At 37.0% G+C, this 12,188-nt stretch overlaps 1 protein-coding gene across 1 annotated transcript; it reads right to left on the bottom strand.

Annotated features, from left to right (window-relative positions):
- Positions 1–1,194: 1,194 nt before the first annotated feature.
- Positions 1,195–5,915, bottom strand: ndufb10 (NADH:ubiquinone oxidoreductase subunit B10). Its single transcript, XM_053611879.1, has 4 exons — positions 5,663–5,915; positions 5,214–5,352; positions 3,157–3,296; positions 1,195–1,361 (listed from the first exon to the last, which is right to left on the bottom strand). Exons 1-4 carry the CDS (start codon positions 5,808–5,810, stop codon positions 1,276–1,278), a joined length of 513 nt encoding a protein of 170 aa, XP_053467854.1. The 5' UTR covers positions 5,811–5,915; the 3' UTR covers positions 1,195–1,275.
- Positions 5,916–12,188: the final 6,273 nt, after the last annotated feature.

The following is a 12,188-nucleotide window of genomic DNA, read 5'->3' as shown; positions in this document are numbered from 1 at the left end:
CTTGCTTGCCTGAGCCTTGCTTATTAGTGGGTGTGAGGGATCTGGAGCCTTCTGTAGATCTTGTGTTAATAGTTTTATGGGTAGTTGAAATACACGTGGAATTTCTTACCATAAAGAACTGGCCACTTTAACTGCAAGTTCAGTAGGAATGTTTGCATTAGTGTGGTTGGCCACTTTAATGCCAACACATGGTCATAAATTGTTTTTGGCACATTATGTTGAAAGTTACTAAACATGGCCACTGGTTGTTAAACCTCAATTTGTCGGATTATACTTGGAACTTAAAACATCCTGCAAACTTGCATGGTTTTGCACGTAAGCTGGTGTCTGAATTTTTACTATACAACCCGATTTTGTTTTAAGAAAGTTTCACTGAGGGTAAACCACAGCTAAGATATAAAGGAATTTACTCAAACACCCTCACTATTTACATTTGTATTTAAAGTTATAAAGGTAATAACTTCATATTTGTAGATATGTTGGATCTTGTTTGTGTTCATACTTGGTTGCAGTATGGGGTAACTACATGCAAGAATTTTACTTAACAGCTAGATTTACTGACCCACTATGTGGTTAGGAAATCAGCAAATGATGTGAATTGCCGTTTGCAATTACATAACTAGTTGCATTTAATATCTCAAGATTAATTTAGAACTTTGCTACATGTTGAATATTGCTCCAAAAAGGTCATGAAGGGTAGCAGCATTTAGCAGGACCTGCAGGGGGACCAATCAAAAAAAGCTTTGGGAATGGGAGGATTTTACTTTAATGCTTATGAGGTGGGTAATCTGATACAAAGCTCTGTAATTGTAGTGACCATTTTGTTTCTTTTGAGAAATGGAACTATCAGAAAATATGGGCCAGTCCACAAAAAATATTGAGTTAGCAGACAGGATTGGTCAAGAGTGTCTGGGGAAATCAAGTTAAAGACATCACAGGCACACCTCTTATGGGGTGCCACAGTCAAGCCTAGTTGTGTTCATGAGTAAGGAATGTGGAGCTTTGTGGCTTTCAAGAAACAAAACATTTGGTGCTAATTTCAGTAATTTTTGTGAAAATGTGATAAATTAGTCCAATTCTGCATTTCCTAATTTCCATCTGTACCCAGTACAATGAATAAAACTTCATGTTGACTAGTTCTAATTTCAGTAAAATGTATGGAGGAAAACTAATCAATTTTACTGACCACAAATAAACATTTCAATAAATGTATTTATTTTACACATTTATACATAAAGTGGAGGAGCACCACAGAAATAAGAGGGGGAAAAGAGTTTATGCTTTCTGTGCCTGTTCCATCATCCTCTCTTTCTGCTTCATCAAGCATTTTCTCGCGCTGGCATATGCACCAAGATCGCCATCTGAAACAAAAGTGAACTTTTAAGCAACATGCAGTTAACTACAATTATTACTGTGTAATGAAATTGCTTTCAAGTTTTGAACTGCTTTAAGCTCCTAGCTAATCTTAGTTCATAAGTAGAGTGGGCAACTGCTGATGTACCACTACAGGGATGACTGATAGATCTTATAAAGTATCAAAGGTTTGTAATAGATCAGTCCATACGGGATTTGGTGGCATTTTTTGTGATTGCTTGATTTTGCTTCATCTTTTTTCATAAATTGTGAAGCAACTTTGAGTTGTTTTTTGGCAGGAATTTATGAATCTGCGAAATTGCCATTGCACAAAATTGTTTTGCACAATCTTTTGCAGTGATGTCTCATTTACCAACAGACCTTGCAGCTGTACTCACGTTATGCACGTGAATCAAAAGGGGCTTTGGCTGAATGTGTGCAATGATGATGGCACATTGTGATGACGGCACATGAGGCCTCTTAGCCCAAATATGTTTAAAATCACAAGCTCCTGCAAATATTGTAGGGTTTCCTTAACTCTGTAATCACAAAAATCCTGGAGGGACTGCTTAACACTGATGTCATGGAAATTTGATTAAAAGAATTTTTCATTACACATGTTTTTGTTCTAAGGGATTCATCCAAAAACTACTATTGGGTAGTTCATTGGTCAAACCTTAGGTTTTTAGTTTGAGCATCAGAATCATACTGAAACGCTTAATTCATTCAGTCACCTACAAATTTGTCCTGGTCAGAGGCGCGGTAGTCTCACAAGTCAGACCATTAGCTAAACCATTAAGTGGCATGTTTTCAAGAGGTGGGAGAAAATTGGAGAACCTATAGGAAACCCACATAGACCCAGCAGGAACTGTGGAAAGTAACCCTTGGAAGATGAAGCGACAACACTATCCACTATGCCAACTCACCACTGCAGCAGGCTTTAGCTAAAGTTTAACGAACTTACTCAATGGATTAATTAACTAAACACTGTTTACAAAGAAGTCTTTAAACATGGACACGTGAAGGTACAAATCACAAAAAAATATGTACAAATACTAAACAATAATTATGCTACATAAATATGCATATTAAAAAGAAAGTTATACACAGAATAAGTATGGATACTTAAAAAACAAGTATGCATATTAGAATATTAAGTATGCATGCCAAGTTTTTAAGTATGCCTACTTAAAAATATGTTTGCATGACCCTATTCAAAATAAATATACTTTCAAAATCCAGTATGTTTTTCTTTCAAAAGATTTGATCCATGTCTGTAAGACTGGGGAGTTAACAATGTGGGGAACAGTACTGTTCACTGCATGTTTTATTAAATGCACCTCCCAACCAGTCCATACAGGATTCGGGAGTTTTTTTGATTGTTGCAACAAAAAATGCTTGATTTTGCTGCAGCTTTAAAAAAAAAAAAGTTTGCAATGCAATTTGTGGAGTTTTTTAAAATTTGTATTTTTTTTGCTGAAAACTACTTGAATTGGTGAAACTGCAACTGCACGAAATTGTTTTGCACGCTCTTTTGCAGTGATTTTTGTTGTGACTCAGTGATTCATTACATGATGTATTTTGGCCTGAATCTGCAGAAAATCTGTAGCAATTTTTAAAAATGGCAAGCTCCTGCAAATATTGTGGAGTTTCGGTGATTTTGCGTGAAGTTCTACGTTTGCAAAATCACTAAATCTTGGAGGAATTGCTATATGCAGCCGACATAATTACTACCTATCCTTTGCTTGAACATAAAATCTGAATACATGAATGAGTGCGCTGCGAGTTTATACGTGCACTCACAGCGTGACTGGTAAGCCCTGGAGACCTCATTAAACTGCTGCAGCTCCTTGACACAGTTCTGCTTGTAGCTGGGCCCCTCACGCTGCTGACAGGCACGGGCACGCTGCTCGATGACTTTCACAATCTCCTGGTCCACCTTGCTACAAATCAAAACAGCATACAATTCAGGGGTGTTGCAGACTGAGCCAGGAAATGATGGAGAATACTGATACAAGGCAAGGCTGAATCTAGGGGTATTCAGGTGTGGTCCTGGAGAACCACTATCCAGCACAGTTTGTTTGCTTTGCTCTGATCCACCTGTAATGTGCTGAATCAGGTGTGATTGAGGAAAGAAATCATCAAACTGTGGTATAGCACCTTGCATAAGTGCTTACACCCTTTGAACTTTTCCACATTTTTCTACATGAAATTGACTTATCTAGGGTTTTTTACTATTTGATTTACACAATATGCCCAACATTTAAATGGACAAAACATCTTTTATTGCAAAACGAACATTGATTATACAATAGTAAGCATTTGTTGGTTGCATACGTATTCACGCAGCTGGGTCAATCTGGATAAAGGTATTTTTGCCCATTCTTTTTGGCCACAGATTCTCAGATTGAGGTTTGGACTTGACCGCTTTGTTCTAACACATTCAGGTTCTTGGCTGGAAACCACTTCAGTGTAAATGATGGAAGGTAAGCTTTCACTGCAAGTTTTCTTCTAGGGCTGCCCTGTGTCTGGTCCATCCATTTTACCCTGACCAGCGTCCCAGCTTATGAAAAGCATCCCCATGACATGATGCTATCAGCACTATGCTTCACTGTCAGTACGTTTACAAGGACAACAATAATCCGATACTAACCCGATTAAGACAATACTGTGATTAAGAAACTACCATGTAAACAGCAATTATTGATTACCTTAACCTGACTAAAGTCATACACGAAGTAAACAAAATCGAATTAAGACATGTGGAGTATTCCTATTTTAGTTGCATTACAGACATGTAAACATCTTAATCACACTATTAACGTCGTGTGGGAGTTTTCACCACATTTTGCAACAGTACAAACACACACCAGTGCTCAACCGTTTGACGGCAAACAAGAGAGCACGGCTGCGTCCAAAACCGCGTACTTACCTACTGTATAGTAGGCGAAATACACGTATCTCAGCTACTATATAGTAGGTAAGTACGTGGTTTCGGACTCAGCCCCTGGCTTCAAGCAGTCATCTATTTGCACGTACAGCATGACAAATAATTAACCGCACTTGAAGCTTTTGTAAAATTAAAGATGAAACACCCAAAACTGTATACGATACCATAACGAAGACGGGAACGTCGGATTGTGTGGCGCAGTGACGTAATGACGTGTGCTGTTAATCGCTCTATGTTCCATAACATGTAAAACATGAAAAGAATATTCTAAAAGCGACTCATGTAAACACCTTAATCACAATACTGTCTTATTCAGAATAAGATCAATAATTAGATTATTGCTGTCCATATAAACATAGTCAATGTAGACAGTATTCTCAGGGTGACGAGCAGTGCTGTTTTCCTGCCAAACACAGCACTTTGTGCCAAGTTCAGTTTCTGGTCTCATCAGACCGGTGTACCGCCATCATCTCAGACATGCCATTTATTAAACTCCAAACAGGATTTCATTAAAGCCAAGCTTTGTGGAGTGCCCGATCTGTGGCTGTTGTGCATTCAGCTTCTCGCATCCGAGAAGCTTTTTCGAAGTTATTCGTGGACTCTTGGTGGCTCATCTAACTACTTAACCATCCTTAGCCTTAGTTGTGGTTGTGTCTTGTTCTCTTAATTATTAGTAATTTTTTTTACATAATGGAATTAATGAGCCATTTGTAAATAACGCCACAAACTATAGAGTATTCCACCCAATTTTGTGTAGATTCATGACATATCATCTCAATTAGGTCCATTTAAGCTCGTAGCACAAAAAACTGTGAGGAAAAGTTAAAAGGGGGGTGAATACTTATGCACTGTATATCCCAGGCCTCATGACCTGATGGAGATGTGCACTTCTGGTTTAGTCAGGACTTACTGATCTCTTCTCCACTGCATTTCTGCTTCATAATAGCAAACATAGTCGCCTTCTTGGCATTCAGTCAGCTCTGGTACACGGCGAAACTTCTGGTGGTAGTAGTGGAGTTTGTTTTTGGGCTGCAGGCTTTCTATAGCATCTTAAATAAATAAATAAATAAATAAATACATACATACATACATACATACATACATACATACATACATTGATAGTTAGCTACGCTCTTCAACAACACTACCAGCTGCAGGTGATACTAAAGCCATGCTAAGTTGCTAGTAGCAGAGGCCGGTGTTGTTATTAGGTATGTTTTGCTAGAAAATGGCAGTTAGGTAGCTACATTACGTTTAAAAACCTGCTCTCAACATAAACAGCTATAGACAGTGATTAACAGATATTACAGACGGGATTAGTCCATAATAAGACAGTGCAGCAGAAGAAGGTGAACTCACTCCTGAAGGCGGTCACAGGCAGGTCCACAGAGTAATAGAAAATCTTCGATGCAATTAAAACCGGGTTTGGAAGGATAGTCTGTTTATCTATAACCGGAGTCCGCCGCGGGGGCTCGGGGTACGCGTCTTTATCGTAGTCATCTGGCATTTTTAGTTCCGAAACTAAAGGGAAATTAAATTTTATAACCTCTTCTATTCGACCTCAAACCCTCTCTCTTTTTTTTTTTACCCCTTCGACAGTGCGCGTGCGCGCTTGTACAAAGATGGACGAAAGGGCAAATGAGGAGTAATTCGCTACTGGAAATTAAAATTGAATGGTTGTGTTAAATATATTAGTCAGTTACAAACAAAAATGGACCATGCTTGAAGTTTAAATAAAATAAAACAAAACGATCAAAAAAACGCTTTTATTACGCTATCATGAGGTCAAATGTAAAAGGTCATGGGTGACGCGGTGTTTAGTTATTTCTTTGCCATTAGATGTCGTTGTTTATCAGAATGACTGAGACGAAATAATTCATTTTAGTCATTAGTCGTTTTTGTGTTATTCATTTTAAAATAACCAGACCTTATATACTGATTTATACCCCCTCAAACATTTTTGAAAACCTATGATATTAGTGCAAACTAATTTCACTCTTGGGTTCTACATTTTAACATGCTGACTCAGTAGTTGTGTCCCAAATGACAATACACTATGCACGTATACACTATGTACTTATGCACCATGTACTCAACCGTGTAGTGTATGAATTTTATAAGGTTATTTATCCATTCAACATTGGAGTCTGATAGCCCCGCCCCCTCCGTACGTAATTAAAGCTGCGACAGTTGAGTGCAAGAAGTGTCCAGCATTCAACACTTCGTTTTTTCAGTTAATTAAGTGCATCATCCTGGTATTTAAAGTGTACTTTTTCTAATTGAAATGGTCAGTGTGAACACACTACTCGCAATATTTATGCTTTAAAACGGCATAGAATCGTGCATAAATACGCGAAGTGGGACGCATAATAGGAGTGAACTAGTTAAAAAAAAACAGATGACAGAAACAGATCTTCCAACCCAGAATTGCATAGTGTCAATATGTTAACTGAACCCTACAGACAGGTTTCTGCTCTGTGGTTTTTGGTTTCCATTTACATATTAATAAATAATTCCCATAAGAACATTAGAAATATCACAACATTGGTGTGGAAGAAGGCTGACCAGAAGCATCTTGGACTTGCAATCAACACACTTGCTCTTTTATTGGGAAACACACACTTACACACCGAACTGGCTAAGCTAAGTAAGACCCGCAGAGGTGAACAAACCCAAACAAAAAAGTGCTGCTGGATGGTAGGTAACCATATTATCTAACAGGGGTGTAGACAAGACCAAAACTAGGACTAGCCAAGATCAAGCCAAGACTGAGTCTTAAGTTTCGGAGAAACTAGATTAAGACCGTATTCAGGGAGACTGATGCCTGAGACCAAGAGAAATACAAATACAAGCAGCAAAAATTCAGAGAGAAGTCAACACAAATAACACATCTCAAGACTGGACTTCAAAACCACACTTGAATCCTAGAGCCCAATTATATAATAAGCATATTATATAATAATGTGCAGACTAACTCATGATCACATTTCTCTCTTATTCTAATTATGCAAAGACATTAACCATGAACATAACAGGCAGCCATGGGGTATACAGGCATGCAAATTATGTCATCCTTCATATCTTATTCTCCAAATTTTAACCCTATTGAAAACCAAAAGAGCTCAAAACATTGCTAAATATTATTCATTTGATATATTCCTTTTTGCTAATTTTATTGTATTTTATTAGGCACTTAAAAATCTACCTCTTGTTTAGCCTGATATTTTTTGCATTCTCCTATTAACAAGTGCCCATATAATGGAGAGAAAATCACATGGTTGTTACTGAAAGCTGAGAGGTAATTCACATATGATACTCTCAAACAAATTTCATAAAATAAATCAAAAAGGCTGTTTACCAAGCTAAACGAAGACACCAGGAACTGGAGGAAATCTGGATGAAATTGGAAGCTGTGTTCATGTTTATCTAATTACTATTCCAACTTTAAGTATAAATTCAAAATTACCTATTACATATTAATTTACATGTGGACAAATGGGTTAAGTCTCTGACTCATTTGATAGTAATTAACCTACTTGCTTGTCATCTGTATTGCTTGTCAGTGCTATTTAAATCAATCTAACTCAGTATTGCAATCTTACCACAGCATTTGACACAGAAGTCCAAATACATATAAAAATGTTGAGAAATAATGGGTAGTTTCCATTAGTTACTCATTAGTTGCCTAATTCCTTTCTTGTGCGATGTCTGAGATGTACACCATATGGACAAATGCATGTTGACACCTGGGCATCACATCCATATATGGGCCTTCCCAACACTTTTGACACAAAGCTGGAAGCACACAGTTGTCTACAATGTTTTTGGTATGCTGTAGCATTATGATTTCCCTTCACTAGGACTAAGTTTACAGTTACATTTACAGCATTGGGTAGCCATCCTTATCCAGCGACTCTTCCAGAAGTCTCTATGAAGTGAAGAATACAATCAAACTCCCGTTATATAGGAGTTAGTACAGCAAAAAGGAGCAAAATTATTTTTTTAAAAAACACACAAAAATGTTTAAATACACAGTTGTTTGTATGAGGTTCATAATTGTAACAGGATTAACTTTGAGTTTAAGAAGGATTGAAACAGACATGTCATAAATCAATAGTTTTGTAGTAATTCTTGCATTCAAATATTAGTAAAAAGTAATGCAAAAACTGGTTTACAGAAAGTGATAAGTTGGTGGAGAGGGGATTTGGAAATGCTGGAGAAAATGCTGGAGAAAATGCTGGTTGACTATGGAGTAATCTGTGGATGTGTGCCATCCTCATAGTCTCACCGTAAATTCCATGCCCCTTGCCATGGGTACATGGGCTTCCTGCCCCACAAGCGGAGTAAGAAGCATTATGGAAGGGTGCACAGCTGGCCCACAGATGATCCCAAACAACCCGTCCACCTCACAGTGTTTCTGGGCTACAAGGGTGGCATGACCCACACGCTGAGGGAGGTGCATCACTCCAGCATGAGTTAATCATTATCTGTGATATTAAAAGCTGTGCTCCATTCTACACATACAGTATAATCAAAATGGTTCAGACTGTAGTTCTGTATTCACCTAGACATTTAGCTAATTCTGTACTTCATTCATTAAATGCATCTAAATATTGTCAGTGAAATGAAAGTCCTAGTTTTTAGGTGTTATAGAGTTTATTACGGATGTCTTAGTTTGACTGTTCCAGAAAAATCTTTTGCTCTCCCATATAGATATCAAAGTGAGAAGCGGTGGAGGCTGTGACTATTATTGAAACTCCTGCAGTGATTGTGGTGGGAGTGGTAGGATATAACTGCACTGTGAAGGGCCTGCGTTCTTTTAAGACCATCTTTGCTCAGCATATTAGCGATGAGTGCAAGCGCCGATTCTACAAAAACTGGTATGTGCATCCTTGCATGTGCATCTTTTGTTCTGTCTCACTTGCATGACAATAAATCTGGCGTTACCAGTGTAATATGTTGAAAATGGACGTGCTCCTATTTATCCCATAGTATTCATGCAAAGCTTTACTAACAAACCTGGAGCTTTCCCACAGAAAACTTTACTTTGTTTGCTAAAATAATTCAGGTATATGAGCACGAAAAAGGCCTTCACCAAATACTGCAAGAAATGGCAGGATGAAGCAGGCAAAAAGCAGCTGGAGAAGGATTTTGTCCTGATGAAGAAATACTGCTCTGTGATCAGGGTCAGTGTCCATTCTCAGGTAACTGAAATGAATAGCACTGTAAGAATATGTCTGCTCCCAAAATAAGTGCAACTATTTTAGAATAACAGAGTCATTAACTGAGTGTTGAATTAAAGCACTAACCCACTGAAAGTAAGAAAAGGAAATCGCAGACATCATATTATGCTGTGAAATTTCAGTATGTTAGCTGTATATGACACCTTGAACATCTATAAGTTGTTATTTTACGAAATCACTAAATATATGTTAGACCAGTGGTTCTCAATGTGAGGTGTGTGAAGCATAGCCAAGTGTTTTCTTTTGCAAATTCATAACCCACCATTATCAAAACTATTATATTTATCATTGACTTCTTATAGTTATAAGCATGGTTGACTGGTTGCTTGTATTGAATGGGTTTCATTCAAGCCTCAATAACTCACAAATGAGTAGACTTATAAATATAGACTTGGATCTAAAATGTTGGTTAAAAGTTCAGGATAAAAAACCTCTATGGCTCTAATAAATAGGCAAAATATTATAGTACACATTCAAACACTGAGCCTAATATTTGAACAGTTGGCTGCTCTGAGGTGAGTGCTGAGGTGGGTTGTAGTATTTATTTTACAATTAAAGGGGTCCCTGACTACTTTTTTTTTTTTTGAGACCCCCTGTGCAAGACAATAATGTGAGGTAACAGTTTTAAGTCCCTGACTGTAACATTAAGAGACAGTTCTATTGTCTATTCAAGTTAATTTTTTGGCCAGAGCTAGGCTTTTGTTTCTTCAGTCACAAACAGATTTATCTCATAGACTCATTTTGGCTTCAATATCATATTTCAAGTGGATAAAATAAATAGCTCTTTTTTCCAGATCACGCAAGCCACACTGTAGTCAGTGTATTTATTATATGGATGAATAATTCATTACACTCCTTGTAATAAATATTCCTGTCATGTCAGTATAAGCATGAGGCTGCGGTTTCAAATGACAGTTTAAAAATAAATAAGGCCTCAAACATTAGTGGGTTGTGCTTATGCACAGTGCACTGACATTTACTGACATTTAATATTTTATGTATAATTATTTCAGTAAACTATTCATTGAAATGGTGATAAATGGAACAAATTTTTATGTATTTCTGTATTCTAAATTCTTTACTTTAATATTTTGAGATACTGGATTTTTGATTTCCATGAGCTATAAGCCATAATCATCAAGATTAAAACAAAAAAGGCTTGAAATATTTCACTTTATGAGTAATGAATCTACAATGTATGAAATTTCGACTTTTTAAATTAAATTATGGAAAAAATGTACTTTTCAACAATATTCAATTTTTTTAGATGCACCTGTAGGTTTCCCCCCTTTCCAATAGGGAGGCTTTCCTCATTATGGAGAGGTGAACAACGACTTTGTGATGGTGAAAGGTTGCGTGGTTGGCACAAAGAAATGGTGCTTACTCTCAGAAAGGTATGATTTGTTCATACAAAATGCCACAAGATATACAATTTAAATATACTGTTTGACAATATATTTCTTATATGTCCCAGTTTATCTCTTGATGAATTATAAAAAACTGTGACCTTTTCCCATAAGTATAGCTTATGTATAGTATATGTGTATAATAAGATCATTATGGATTTGACATACAGTCCCCTCCGAAAGTATTGTAATGGCAAGGGCAATTCTGTTTTTGCTATACACTGAAGACATTAGGGTAGAAAGCATAGCTCTATACACTTCAGAATTTATCCTGCTACTTCTATTAACAGTCACATCATCTAGGTCTGTTTTGTTTTTTCAGCCTAATGATGGCCTCTATCCCTTGTTTCGACACCTCTTTGGACTCTCTATTGAGAGTTCCTATGAACAGCTACCAAATGTAAATTCAACACTTGGAATAAACTCCAGATCTTTAATCTCCTTAATTTATCATGAAACAACAAGGAAACAGGCCACAACTGGCCAAGAAACTGCTTATCAGTCAACTGTCCAATTTCTTTTGTGCATGTGAAAATGGAAGGATTCTATATAAAAAAAAATGGCTGTAATTCCTAAATGTTTAATGTAATATTTTTGTTACACCCCTTGAATTAAAGCTGAAAGTCTACACTTCAATCACATCTGGATTGCTTCATTGCTTCAAATCCATTGTGATGGTGTACAGAGGTAAAATTACAAAAATTGTCACCGTCCAAATAGTTATGGACCTGACTGTATATTAACAATAAAAGACAACCTTTTCGTTCTTTCAGACCCTTATGTTTTGTGTAGAGCTCCACATGCAGGTCTCAAACACTATATGTAATACATTAATCTGCACCCCAGGTCACATTTCCATTTATTCTTCATTGACATTATGTTATGTATGTCCTGTTACAAAGACACGCAGAAATGTAACAGACTCACATAAAAAAGTTATACAGTATCTCACAAAAGTGAGTACACCCCTCACATTTTTGTAAATATTTGATTATATCTTTCCATGTGACAACACTGAAGAAATGACACTTTGCTACAATGTAAAGTAGTGAGTGTACAGCTTGTGTAACAGTGTAAATTTGCTGTCCCCTCAAAATAACTCAACACACAGCCATTAATGTCTAAACTGCTGGCAACAAAAGTGAGTATACCCCTAAGTGAAAAGGTCCAAATTGGGCCCAAAGTGTCAATATTTTGTGTGGCCACCATTATTTTCCAGCACTGCCTTAACCCTCT

This window comes from Ictalurus furcatus, chromosome 2 (assembly GCF_023375685.1).
Source record: "Ictalurus furcatus strain D&B chromosome 2, Billie_1.0, whole genome shotgun sequence".
Lineage (NCBI taxonomy): Eukaryota > Metazoa > Chordata > Actinopteri > Siluriformes > Ictaluridae > Ictalurus > Ictalurus furcatus.
This window is presented reverse-complemented; position numbering and strand designations above follow the sequence as displayed.

Excerpts from the sequence above, each read along its gene's own strand:
- ndufb10 (XM_053611879.1), bottom strand. The coding sequence starts at position 5,810 with ATGCCAGATGACTACGATAAAGACGCGTACCCCGAGCCCCCGCGGCGG. Across the intron at positions 5,353-5,662 it reads GCCTGTGACCGCCTTCAGGA|ATGCTATAGAAAGCCTGCAG; the intron begins GTGAGTTCACCT and ends TATTTATTTAAG. Across the intron at positions 1,362-3,156 it reads CAGGGCTTACCAGTCACGCT|ATGGCGATCTTGGTGCATAT; the intron begins GTGAGTGCACGT and ends CTTTTGTTTCAG.